Here is a 14337-nt window from a genome sequence, read left to right as displayed (position 1 = left end):
TGTCACAAAGTCAGACAGCTGTTTCTATGTGCAGCAGGTTTATTCATTCAGGCAGGAATCAAGCACAGCTAAAAGTCCACAAAGCTAAATCAGGGTCAGACAGACAGGGGTCAATCACGAGCACGGGAGCATCAAAGAAGAGACTAGAGCTGCCAGAGTCCAGGCGAGGGTCAGGGCAGGCAGCAAGCAATCAGCAGGATAGAAAAATAAGAGATCAGGTCCGGAATGATACGCTCGGTAATGCAGGCAGAGTGGTACCAAACAATAGGTGTGTTTGAGATCATGCAGGCGGACGCAGCGCTGCGCAGATTGCCTGGATTGTGGTGCATGTTGGGTAGTTTTGACTCTGACTTCACTTGTCATCATGAAAATATTGCGAGAAAGAGGCAGGTGCAGCTGGAAATCTGGCGCTGTTCTGGCTGCAAGCTGCCTTGAAGACTACAAAACAATGCATTGTGGGAAATGGTGTCCTGGCAGTTCTTGTACTTTGACGTGATGCTGATCAGAAAAAACTGGCGCTTAAGGAAGGAAATCTGCACATTTTGTAAGTCTTTCTGTAAAGTGAAAAAATAAGCAAGATTTCAAATCATCTGTAGTTATATGCATTATTATTGTTGTTTGATACCTCCAAAAACCTTTCTGAGGACAGTTTTTTTGTTGGGCTGTTCAGATTCCTCATTGTTTTCTGGTAGTGATGCTTCAGCTGTACAGAGGCGTCAGAATTACTGATGTGTCTGAGGATGGGAGGGGCATGTAAAGCAGATCCGTGTGGAAGAAACGGAAGGGATTCCCAGGATGCTGAGACAAAGGAGCCTTATTCCTCCAGCAGCAGCAGCAGCAGCACTGTTAGGTTTGCGTGTGTCTGTTTGGCTGTTGTGTGAATATATTAAATGTGAATGGAGCACGCCAGCCAGTTGCCCACCCACTGCTGACAATAAAACAACAATGCTGCATTGTGTCAGCAGCAGTTTGTGCGGCTGTGTGTCTTTGTGTCTGTGCTTCTAATTTGTTTTGCTTGGCTAGTTAAATTGAAGGCGTTTGTTATTGTGCTGCCTCCAGACTGTGTGCGTGTGCATGTGTGTGCACGAGTCAGCGTTCCTCAAGCATCTCCGAATAAAGTCTAGGGGGTCGAGAAGTAACCCCCCCCCAGCCCAGATACTCATTGATTTCACTGTGATGTAGGTAACGATGGATCAGCTGGTAATGGAGGCTCACATGGAAGAAGGAATAGTTGCTGCATGTATTTTATCACTGGTTTGGACAAGGACTGGGTGTTCTGCATCACTGCATCATGGGGCAGACTACAACATTTAATTAAAGCTGCAAGCCTCGAGGCCCCCCCTCGACTGCTGGCCAAACCAGCTGCAGCCATTGAACATAGTTACCACCACAGACTCGTGAACACACCGGAAATGATGGTTTTAAATGTCTGACAAGGCAATCGCCTGTTTCAGGTTTGAATCCCACCAGGGCTGCCAAGATCAGTTGACTATTCCACTATTAAAATCGTTGACAACTAATTTAATAGTCGATTAGTCATTACTTTGTATTATATGGAGTCAGAGTGTAGTAAAGCTGGAAGTTATAATGTCATTCTGCTAACTTTTTGGACTATTTTGGCATTTATTAAGGTTGTTTAGGCAATTTTGGAGTTTAGCTAATATTTCAGCTACATGCTAGCTGTTCTGGCTAATTTAGTATGTTTTCAGTATTTTAGGCTAATTTGGAAGTTTAGCTAATATTTCAGCTACATGCTAACAATTATGGCAAAATTAGGATATTTTTAAGGCTATTTTGGAGTCTAGCTAATATTTCATCTGTATGCTAGCTGTTTTAGCTAATTTAGGCTTTTTTTCAGTTTTTTAGGATAATTTGACATTTAGCTAATATTCTAGCTGGCTATCAGCTTAAGTGTTTTCAGCTATCAACTTTAGCATCTTCAGTAACCAGCACTAGTATCTTCAGCAGCCAAAATCAGTTGACAACATTCACACTAGCATTATCACAACTAATACTATATATCTAGTTTTAAGTTAGTTAAAAGCTAATGGTGGTTAAGATGTGTGCTTTTCATCCAGTTTGCTCATGACCTGATTAGTCGACTGATCTGAAAAAATAATCGTTGATTAGTCGACTAATACAATCATTGTTTGTGGCAGCACTAATTCCCACCAGTGCTGGTTCCCTCTGATGGTCCTCCTGGTTTAGCAGGTCTAAACTTTCACCTGAATTCTGGTCCACTTGATGGTCTCTCTTCACTTGCAGATGAACTCTGGTGTGGTTCACTTCAGTATGAATGCAGATGGACTGTCCACAGACCAAAGAGAGTTAAAGTGACTTTGGTGTTGTGTGGTATAAACCACAGCGTGAAGCTGAAGAAGCAGGACTCATGAAAGAGTTTGTAAATGGCTGCTGTGTTAACGTGGAGTAGCTGCAGAAACTTCTTCCTAGTCAGGGACCGAACAGGACCAGCAGCTGAGCTAAGATTGATCTTATTTCATTAATGTCATTTCCTGTATTAAAAAAAACCTTTGGATGTCTTAATGGAATCAATTCAGAGACTTTTTAATCATATTGGATATCATCATTCAATCACTGTACTATTATTTAAAGCTGACAAACACTTAAATAGTTGGTTTCCTGTTTACTAATTCATACATTTGATCATTCTTAAGCTTAAGAAATAAAACATAACATTGGGTGCAGGCAGAATATTGGGAGGTGGGGGGTGGGGGGTCTGGTGTGCTGAGAGTTTGGGGTGTCATATATCTCTGAACTCCTAAAATGCTTAAAAAACATGTCATCATCATATCAGTTCGTGTATCCATATATCTATCTTCTCCTTTGATCTATGTGATATGTCCATAAAGTTTTATGTCTGAATGCTCTGCCTGGCTCTTCCCTCTGCGTTTGCCAGGTTGGAAAGGCACCAACAGGACACTCGTTTGCACCCACTCATGTCTGTCTGTCCATCCTTACTTTATTTTTTAACTTATTTTTTCTTTATTTAAATGTGTATTTTTAGTGGCTTTCACATTTTGGAGGGGAGGTCACAACCTATATTGGGCCTTGGTTTTAATTCGAGTCTTGATGAAGTCAGAGGTTTAATGTACTGTAGTGCTAGATCAACAAAAGAAGAAGAACAAGTCAGAGAACACAGTTGAACTTTTCTGAGGCTTTTTGTTTACCTCACTGAGATTTACATCCACCATATTTTTTATGTGTCATTAAAATCAAAACCCCACAGATTCAAACGGCGGACTGATTTTCATTCAGTGATGTACTAGTTTACAAAAAGGTGATCTGATAATGTCACCTCCACACCTCCAGACCTTCTTGTCATCGTCAATAGTGACTCGATCCTTCTCCTTCAGGGGCGGAGCAGGTTCTGTTGCTGGCTCGACGTACGGACCTGAGAAGAATCTCGCTTGACTTGCCAGACTTCACTGACATAGTGCTGCAGGTAAGTTCTCACCGTGCAGCAGACTTTCTGTCGACCTCTTGGGTCAAAGTTTAACCTCTTGTTGTTTCTTTGCTCTTGCAGGTTGATGGGATCCGCCATGCCATAGCTATAGACTATGACCCTGTTGAAGGGTACGTGTACTGGACGGACGATGAGGTTCGAGCCATCCGACGATCCCGCCTGGATGGCAGCAATGCCGTGATGCTGGTCACTACAGAGATCAACCACCCAGATGGCATCGCAGTGGACTGGGTGTCCAGGAACCTTTACTGGACTGACACCGGCACCGATCGCATTGAGGTAGAGTTAAGAAACATGTAGCAGTGATCCCTGTGTGTGTTAAAGCCCAGACGCCCCAAGAATGTTCACAGGGGTTTAGAGGGCAGTCAGTGTTTTCACAGCAGACTGTAAGATGATAGAAGTGTCTTTTATTTGGCCATTCTGCTACAGCACAATCACATCAGTTCACATAAATCAAGCAAACATTAAGAAGTTGTTAGAAATTAGAAACAAATACTGGACTTTCAAAATAAAACGGTACATTTACAAATTTTTGTTGAGTAATGTTGTGATCTCAAATATCCGAATGAGTGAAGAATAGGTCTGGGCCTTACATTATGTTAACCTTTTTAGAACAGAAATGTTGCCAGCGACATCCAGACCTACCGTAACTCCCGACTGTTTACGTTATTACAGCAAATCAGCTGATTCTGATATGGAGAAAAGGGGCTTTTGATATCAGCTTTGGGCAATTATGCAACAGTATAAATTTAAATACATTTTTGTAACAGGATCAGCAGATTTATGTTGATTGTGTAGACCAGGCATCAGCAACCTTTAACAGTAAAAGAGCCATTTGGGATCTTTTTCTACTGATCAAAACCTAGAAGGAGCCGCATAGTCTAGTCTTTAGGAAATTTGGATTTTCTTTCATGGCATTCTTTTTTAAATAAGAAATTTGAATTATGTCTATTTTTTGGCACAAAAAAGGCAAAAATACAAAAAGAACCTAGTATCTCTCAAAATGTATGTGTATATATATATATATCTGTTCATTCTGGAGGTAGAGTTGAACAAACAAGAGGTCTTCAGGTCAACAGGGATGTTAAAACCTACAAATGTAATTAAGTAATGCTTACTTTAAAAAATACTTTTAATTTTCTTTTCTTTTTTTTCTTCTTTTTTTCCCTCTTTGTCCTCAGCAGTCTTAAACTGCTGGGTTTTGCTATTTTAGTTTGAGGTTGGACTTTGGTAGTCTTGGCTTTCAGGCTTTGTTTATTTGTTTTCTCTAAATAGTTTTGGTTAAGCAGCCATTAGCAGGGAGCTGCTGACTCAGTCGGTCGACATGGTTGGATCAGCAGTCTCCATGACTTATTTTATGTTTGTCCAAGGAGCCTCAATGGAGAGATGAAAGATCCACATGTGGATCTGGAGCCGCAGGTTGAAGACTCCTAGCATGGACACTTCACTATTAAAGCTCTGATTTTAAAGGGTTAACCACAGTCTAAATGACAGTAAATAGCTTTTCTTTCAAATTAAGCTCTGTTATTTATGACACATTTTTTTATTATTTTACGTCAAGCTATACGTCAACAGCGTTGACCGAGCTTCACATGCGTGATCTGTGTCTGACCTTTACTGTCTCTCTGTGGATCATCACTGCTAAGCGAGTTCAAGAAAGCAGCTGACTATTGCTTAAAAACTTAGAAACTGTGTCAATAATGTAAACAGGTTCATGCTGCATCGTCTCCCATGTCATTTTCAGGTCACAAGGCTCAATGGAACCTCTCGGAAAATTCTGATTTCTGAGAACTTGGATGAACCCAGAGCCATCGTGCTGGATCCTGTGAATGGGTAAGTGGTATCATTCACTCCATTCTTTTTATTTCTTCTTTTAGTCAAGATTTCTTTTAAGAAATAAAATCAAGAAAGATTTCATGCTAAGACATATGAACCTTAATGAATTTATAACATAGAGTCCAAAATCTGCTGAATATTTAAAGTTGCAGTAATGTTTCAAGCTAAGGTTAGCTGAAGTTGTGAAAGTCTGAAGTTTAAAATCTATTCTTTTCGGTTGTATCACTAAAACAATTCACCTTTTCACACAATTAGACATCATGTTCACTATCATTGAACTGGTCGGGAAAAATTGATTTGGAGGCAGAATGGGGAGGGGTCAGTGATGATTGTCACTCCACTTTCAGAAACTCGCTGCTCTGAACACATTTGTAATGCTGTTTCAGTCACACATTTGTAGGACAGCAGAGTACACTGCCTCTAATGACACTGTATCTGCTTTCAGTTACATGTTCTGGTCCGACTGGGGGGAGCGTCCCAAAATTGAGCGTGCCAACCTGGATGGAACAGACCGGATGGTCCTGCTGAACACCTCTCTGGGCTGGCCCAATGGATTAGCTTTGGACTACGCTACAGGAAAGCTGTACTGGGGAGATGCGAAAACAGACAAAATAGAGGTAGGGGGGTTTTCTTTAAGCTGCTTTGTGGTTCAGAGATGCCTGACAGGAAGAAACTAAATTAACAGAGAACATTTCAGGACGGGAAGTGACGGTGGTTCACCTAGTTTTTGTTCTGAAACTACCTCATATGGAAGATGTGTACAACATTAAGACCTTTGATGAGTCGACAGCCTTAGTGTCTGGTGCTGATTGTTCATCCATCATCTGCTGGATCCTTTTTGGGGCTGCTGGAGCCTATCCCAGCTACTGTTGGGTAAAGGCGGGCTACACCCACAGTGTCCATATGGCACTCATTTAAGCTAACATTTCCAACGTTTTTAAGCATTCGGGTTTTTGCGGTTTCCTGTGAACTCTTTTGGTCACCAGTCTATATTCAAAATTCCTGGAAACAACAGCAAAGGCTGGTCTGCAGTGGAACTGTAAATGTCCTGTGCCATCCTTGGTGACAGTGTCACACAGGGTGAGAACTTACCTGCCAGTGTGAATGCACCTTTAGTTTTACCTCTTAACTGTACACTGAGATCTGTCCAGAATGACACAGGAAGTGCATGCATAGCCAGAAGGTCATTACCACAGTCGAGCAGATGATGAACATGAGATGGACCACATCACCACTAACCTGAAGCCAGTGCAGTGTTTGATTTCTGATCTGTTTTAGGAGGACCTTCTTTCCTTCAGAGTTCTTGATTTCAGCCTCGACTCCTGGAGAGTTTTTTTTTGGCAACTTTTGGATTATATTATGAAAGGGATAAAATCTGATGAAATGTGCATTATGAAAAATTAACGCACAACGCGGAGGCATTAACCGTCTGAAGCGAAGCAGTTAATTGTGTTAATTTCTCATAATGCACACTTCGAAGAGTATTATCCCACTTTTACCAATAGCCACTCACGAAAGAAATACATATGCAATCAATATTTAGTACTTTATTCTTGTTATTTCTTCGGTTTAGATCATGTTTTCACAAAAAGCGCACTATTTGATATGTGATGCAGCTTGTTGTCACGGTAACATGGCAACATCCCACTTAGCCGAAAGCCAACACACAACTCAACAGCAGCGGCAAAGTGTTGCACATTTGAAAGGAAGACCCAAACAAATGTGGATTTTTTTTCTTTTTCTGAAGTTAAACCTTTAGTGAGCAGCTAGAACACAAACGGCACACAATCAGATTCAGTCTCTGTAAAACGGAAACGCCCCCTTGTGGTGAGACAGAAGACTACATCATTCAGTATTCTGAGTGATGTGTGTCGTATGAGTAGGATAACTCATTCAAAAAATATATACCGAAAATAAGCCTAACATGATGGGACGGGGGTTGACTAATTTGTCAATATGAACTCCTTTACCTTACAAAGGAAAGTGGTATAAAAAAAAAAAATGGTATAAAAGCATCAGTTCAGAGAGAAAGTTCACCTCTAACTGCTGGTTTTTGTCCAGAATATGAAGCGAAAGTTTGTTTTAAAGAGGCCTGCGCAGGGATACAGAATGTTTGGGCTGTGTGATCGGAGCTTCTTTTTTAGGTGTGCATTAACACCATGGTTTATCACTTTTTAATCCACACCCAGCAGTCAATCAGAATCGAGTATTCACTCTGGTCATGGTACAAAAGCAGGAAAATGCCTGATGCAGTGTGCATTATCAAAAATTAATGCACTTCGCTGAAGCAACCGCAATTTTATTTTGTTGCATTCATGTTATTTTGCGCTTATTTTTAAAATGGATAATTTTGACAAAAATAATTTTGTGTAGAGGAAAATATGACTAGTTATTAAAGGTTTAAGTTGATTATTAAGTTGATTATTTATTTTATATTTATTTAGTTTTTTTAGGCTAATTTGGCATTTAAATAATCTTTTAGCTGGCTATTAGCTTCGGCTTTTTTATCTACTAGCTTCAGCGTTTTCAGTTATTAGCTTCAGTGATTTGAGCTATTAGTTTCAGGGATTTCAGCTATCAGTTTCAGTGTTTTTAGCTATCAATTTCAGCATCTTCAGCTATCAGCAGTAGCATCTTCAGCAGCCAAATTCAGCTGACAGCGTTCACATTAGCATTATTGCACGTAATGCGATACATCTAGTCAGTAAATTATAAGTTACAGTTTTAAAGTTTTAAAAATGTAGTTTTAGAGTGTTTGATAAATGTTTATCCTATTTGGCCCGTGACCTAAGGTGTGTTTTGGATTTTGGCTCCTTGTGCGATTGAATTTGACACCCCTGCTCATTCCAGTTAAAACACAGAGATTCAGTGCCGCTTTTTAGCAAACATGTTGGATTTGTGCGAGAAACTTGAAAGACACCAAAACATTCAATTGGGGTGGGGCTACAGGTGCTCCTCCATACACTGCGGGTCACTGTAGCAGTCCTCCACCTGCCTTGGCCCTGTCAGAGTCTGACACTTCCACCCCGGCGTGCCCTCCTTCATCTGTTTTTCCTGCCCTCTCTGTTTACTCCGGCGGCTCTTTCCTCTGATCTGCCCGTCATCCTCAGAGCTCCAGGATGGCGGTGGCACGCCTGCAGCTGAGCTACCATATCTCATGAACACTCGCCTGTGTTAGCATATTTTCGTGGCTGCATAGAAGGGCCGGGATGAGAGTTCAACAAAACAGTGAATGCCTGAGCTTTCTGGCTGAATGCTCACCAATTGAAAGCGGTGGCAGTCTGCTCTCCCTTCCTCCCACCCTCTGTCAGGTTGAAAGGACCCACCTCAAAGGGCTTCTCCCATAATTTAGGCTTGTTTTTATCCTGCTGAAAAGAAATTGCTGTTGGGGGTAAAGAAATGTCTTTCTCTCCTGGGTGTGGAATTGGGTTTTGTTTAGTGTTTCAAATGCACACACCCATGAAACTGAATGGTCGCTGGAAGAGTTTTATACCAGTGACAGAGACGTGGTTCCAAAGCAACCTAGAAAAAGCAATCAAGTTACATTTGAGTATTTGCACCTGAGTTAGCTTGACTGTTTCTTGAATCTTTATTTGATTGGCTCTGCTGGTTTTATTAAAGATGCTTCAATGCTCAGGGTTTTATTTTTAGGGTTTACTTTCATCTGTCATTCTGTACCATCTGTGTTGGAGGGCAGTTGATCTCTGGTCGGACGTCTTCATGTCCAGCTCTAACATTGTCTGTAAACAACCTTTGGCAGAGAGCTGATGCTTATTTACCTCTCTAACAGTAGGTGGCAGTATTTACTCTCATGGCACAGGTGAATTGAAAAATATTTTTTGATGAGATAAAGGGGTGTGTTCTAAAGGACAATTTTGTTCACATCTTGGCCTTTGAGTGACTATTGGGTAATAGAGTATATAATAAGTGTCATAACTTTAGACCTCGGCATGTTTAGTGAACAAACTGTGCCGATGTTTGTCTAAAAACTTAACTCTCGTGCTCTCTTCTGGGGTCCAGATGGCCTCACCCTTACATTAATGCGTGATATCTCCCATGATAAAGGTGGACAGGATTTTATGTCTGCCACCAACACCAGTGAAGATAACAAATTCCTCAGTCTGAATACGGTCCATACTGTAGTGGAACAACTGAACCAAAATGGCCACCATAGCCGGTCATTAGTGGACAAACGTAGAGCAGCGATGCAACATCAACTCATGATGATGTGGTGGGATGAATGCAGACTCATTAAAACAACTTTTAACATGATGCACATTGCTTCTCACTGTTTTCTCGACAATTTATTTGTCATAAACACCTATTAGCATACCTCGTAGCCATAGCCTTCCCAGCATGCCTCCACCGTACTAAAATAGCAGTAAAAAGTGTTGTATCTGACGTTGAAAGAGGCGTTCAAAATTTATCAACGAAATTAAAAGCATTAATAAGTGAATTATCCCGGCAAGGATTTGCAACGTGCAGCATCTCCATCTTTCTCATTTTGTTTTGACCCACCCCGTAACTGTTGGCCAATGACTGAAGAGAACTCTAGTCATGTGGTTTTGTTTACAAGCTTTAGTTCAGAACAGAATAGTCCTCTTGACTCCAGTCTGAATGTAGACCAAACGCAAGGTTCAGGAATCGATCCAGAACAAATTAAGTGGACTCCGTTTGAAACAAATAAGTGGTGCTCCATATCTTTCTTCTCGATAGTTGGGCCACACTTCCATGTCTCTAGTAAGGCATTACCCGGACAACTGTATTCTTGTCAGAGGAGTTTGACTTGCTTTGTCAGTTTAAGACATATAGACAAGTTTGATCAAACCAAAGTGAACCATCTTCTGGAGCAGCTCTGTAGCTGGCCTTGAGTCCAAACTCATGCATACCAGCACCACCGAGCGGACTATGAAGTTAAACGTTCTCCGGTGCAGAACAGAATACCTGATGCTTTGTCCCTCATTGATCATTTGAATCCTGATTATGTTTATATATATTTTTGTGTGTGTGTGTGTTTGTGTTTCGGTATGTTTCCTTGTGTTTTTCTGTGTTTGGGTGTGTTTTGTGTGTACACTCGTGTGTGTTATGTTTTTTCAGACAAAAGAGCGGTTTCGTTTGAAGACTTGGTTAAAGGTGAAGAAGGCGGGGTGACGCCAGGTTTCATGTTTTGGTTGGGCTGCCGATGGTTTTGACTCGTCATTTCCAGGACGTTGACCTTTTTTGGTGTGATGAAGGGCTGGAAAAAACCTGCGTTGCGTGACTTAGGTGTCTCCTGAAAACTGAACAGCGCTCTGGATTCCTCCCTGAAAGAGGCCAGAATGATAAAAGACTGTGGAGGAATGCTGGAACCTCACTGCTCCCCTCCCTCCCTCCCTCCCTCCCTCCCTGGTGTCTTTTTAAAGAAATGTGACTCCTCCTCCTCCTCCTCCTCCGTGGAGGAGAAAGCCATCTGAAGTTACCGCTCAGGCTGCCTTCCTTTAAAAGGAGAGTGTGTGTAGGAGAGGCCTTTGACTGATGTGTTGCTTTCTTTGCATTAACACACATATGAAACCACTGCTTTGTTGTCATGCAAATTGAATGTGTGACACTATTCATTCAAACACTGTTCATCCATATGGTCAGGGTGGTGTGTGTGGAATGGGAAGCAGGGAGCTGTTTATGGTGGAATCCTGAACAGGGTTTTGTAGTTTGAAAATAGGGCGCCGCCCTAGTGGTAATATGCTGCAGTCACTCTGAACTCTCTTTTTGGAAGATTTTCTTCAGACTTTTTTCTGTTTGTTTTGCAAAAATCAATCTGCTCTCCTAAAAGTTTTTGTATGTCTCCAAGCTGTTTGTGAGAACATATTTCTGTCTGTTGTGAGGGCCAACCTGACGACTGGAAATTTGTTTGAACTCAATAACACACTGGGTGCAATATCCAAAACACAACTTAGGTCGAACACACTAAACATACTAAAACTAATTTTTTAAACTCTCAAAACTTAACTTTTTAACATAAACATGGATAAAAACAGGCAAGAATTTATTCCAGAATAAATTAACACAAACTTTAAATAACTTTCAATATTTTACTCTCCATAAAAATATTTTTTGTCAAAATTATACAAGTTAGAAATAAAGCAAACGTAAAAAGAAAAAATACTTTAATTACATTTTATTTACACAGTTTCTACATTTTCAATTCAGTTAGATATAAATTGCCATTTCACAACAGAAGTTCTATCAAGGAGCCGTTGATAAAGCAGGAAACATCAGTCCAGGTAATTCCAGCCAGATATTGAAAATGCCGTGGAGAGAAAACCAGTCTACAATAACTGGTTAGTGTCTCAGAAGAAAGGATCTAACACAAAAACACTGAAACATCCATATTAAAACAAAAAAAGAGACTCATAATAGTAGAAATATTGGATAACGCCAAAAGATTATTGGTGTATTTGGTAATTTTGACCACTTTGGAGTTTAAAACTGTCCTGAGATAGAAGAAGTGTCCTGCAGAAACAAGCTGAGTAATGGAGGGGGTACGCCATGATGAACTGATGCCTGAGAGAATATGTAAAAGACAAACAAAAAAATCACTGGAACATCAGTTGTAAGACAAGACAGATAGAAGTTAGCTTCTGCAACAAGGACATTTTCCTCCATGTGTAAGAAAGAGCAGACTTGGAAAATGTGTTCAATGAGGATTGGAAAGAAAACCACCCGGTTCATCCTCAGAAATGACCTGTTATCCATGGCTTACGTTGGGTTTCTGATTATCTTCTGTCAGAGCGTTCATGGCTGCCAGTGAAAACAGCTGACTGCCATCCGTGGGATGAGTTCTGAGGATGGACAGGATTCTCTCAGATTCCCCTTTGTGTAGGATCATGGTGACTGTGTGCAGAGATTAGGAACTCAAACTATTCTATCAAAAACATACATGTAGTGGATGTGTTGTGGCCTTCAGATGACTTTCACTGATGCCATTGTGCTTCACTGCTTATTCTCTTCTGTTAGTGTTAATTTTTGCAGTTTTGGAGCATGCCAGTTTTCACAAAACTTTTATTTTTGATCTTTCAGGAATGCTCTGTAAAGCTCCCAAATCCGGACATATTGCAGTTTATTGCTGCTGAAGTCAGGTGCTTTACAGAGCAGAAATATGAAGCAGATGTCGGTGTTTTCTTTCATGAGGACTTGAGTTGAGAGTTTTCGCTGAATTCCTGATTGCTGCTGGGGTTTGGGCTCTGCATGCGGCTCTGTGGGATCCTTCTGTTTTCCTGGCGCTTCATCCCAGCCGGCATGCTTCATTATGTCTTATCTGAGCATATCCATTTGTGAGCGTATGTGAACTGTCCTGGGACGGTTTGACTCCTCCCTGCGTGTCTGATGAGACCTTTGTTGCTTTTCTGTTGGCTTTCTTTCTATCTTTTTGTCTCTCCCCCACTCCATGTCCATCATTAAATGAAGCATTCTCACACTCTAAATGGAAACAGACGGGGCAAAAGAAAAATCACGCTCCCTGTGCTCAATTCTTCTTGAAAAAGCTGGCAAAGAGAAAGACTGAGTGCAGGAGGAGGAAAGGGGAAAGAAGGGGAGTCTCTCTGTCCTCCTTTCACTCTGATAGCCATGTCCAATTTTGTCACAGTGATAAATGAGTGGATTTTTTTGTTGAAGGGTCAAGAAACTCTGACTGCAGGCTGATCAAAGTCAATGCTTTATTTTTTGCCGAGCTCCTCCTCACTCTTTGAAGAGATATTCAAATGAGTAAACCGGCAGTGGGAAACATGACTTACTGTCACAATTTATTTGAAATTGAAATCTCTGTTTGATTGTGAACATATCTCTGAAACTTGTCATGTAGGAGTATGGGATACATGGTCAGACCATTACACTTCCATACCAACCCAGCAAGAGCTCGATTCACATCACCAGCTAGAAGTCAGACTTGTTTTTAATGAGAGATCAACTATCAACTACACCAGGATTGTTTTCATCACAGATTCGGAACTTTCGTGAACAGATTTCTGACTGCAGCCAAACGGAGGATGGTTTTGGACATTTCAGAATCCCATCTCTGCTTTCTTGGGCCTCCACCTTTCCCTTGAGGAGTTTGAAGCAACAGCTTTAGAACCAGCAGCTCAGATTCGTCTGCGAGACCTCCTGGATTCCCAAAAGAACTGTTTGGACTTGTGGTGGCTGGATTTATGGTGGCTGCAAGACTTATTCCAAGAGATTGGAAATCTCCCCACAAGCTTCAATATAAGGATTGGATTAAACTCATGACAGGCAGTGCTTTAAGTGGGCCGGTGCGCTCCGGTGCTGAGCACCGGGACTTCTCTCAAACACACGTTAGAGCACCGCCTCTTCTCACCTAATTGGGACCGTCCGGTGCTCTACTTTGACTTCCGTGGCAAAACGAATCATGAAGCACTTGCTAGAATTCCTCCCTATGAGATCTGGTAGAGTATCTAATTTTTCTTTTTTCACCTACAAGTACACTGTTCTAGCAGGACAACACAAGCTCCTGATTATCCTTCCCCTCTCTCTCACTTATGGTGCAAAAAGAAGTAAACACATCCGGATAAAATAATAGAGAGAAAAACAGAGTAACACAACCAGACAACAACTCACGTAGACAAAAACCCAAATTTAAAATCGAATTTACCTAGAAAAACAAAAGTAAAGGTATCCCACAATTAATTGCGCTTGGCATATAGCAAGGGGGGTGGGGTCGAGCGGTCTCAAGATTTCTACACTACGCCGTCAACACAAACTGGTCTGAGCAATGTAATAAGCAAGAAATTACTTTAGCGTGAATGAAAACCCAATGATGATCTCGTGGCTACGGGGTGTTAAAAGAACACGGGTGGAAACGGAGGCGGACTCTCAGACTGACGCCTCACACAGCCAGGTAATGACCATTGACTGTGTAAGAAAAAACTGGACAGAGCAAGCCGTGTTCCATACATAGACTGTATATAAAATAACTGGACAAAGCAAGCCCCCTCCTTCCGTGTTCCATATAGGAAGTACCACTGGGT

At 41.3% G+C, this 14337-nt stretch overlaps 1 protein-coding gene across 1 annotated transcript in view; it reads left to right on the top strand.

Annotated features, from left to right (window-relative positions):
- The window catches only part of lrp5 (low density lipoprotein receptor-related protein 5), a 49534-nt gene that overhangs the window by 17302 nt on the left and 17895 nt on the right, over positions 1-14337 (top strand). The window contains exons 8-11 of the mRNA XM_024281951.2: positions 3375-3463; positions 3545-3763; positions 5229-5317; positions 5766-5937. Coding sequence (XP_024137719.2) covers positions 3375-3463; positions 3545-3763; positions 5229-5317; positions 5766-5937 — 569 coding nt within the window. The remainder of the gene's footprint in view (positions 1-3374; positions 3464-3544; positions 3764-5228; positions 5318-5765; positions 5938-14337) is intronic.

This window comes from Oryzias melastigma, linkage group LG6 (genome assembly GCF_002922805.2).
Source record: "Oryzias melastigma strain HK-1 linkage group LG6, ASM292280v2, whole genome shotgun sequence".
Taxonomy (NCBI): Eukaryota; Metazoa; Chordata; class Actinopteri; order Beloniformes; family Adrianichthyidae; genus Oryzias; species Oryzias melastigma.
This window is presented reverse-complemented; position numbering and strand designations above follow the sequence as displayed.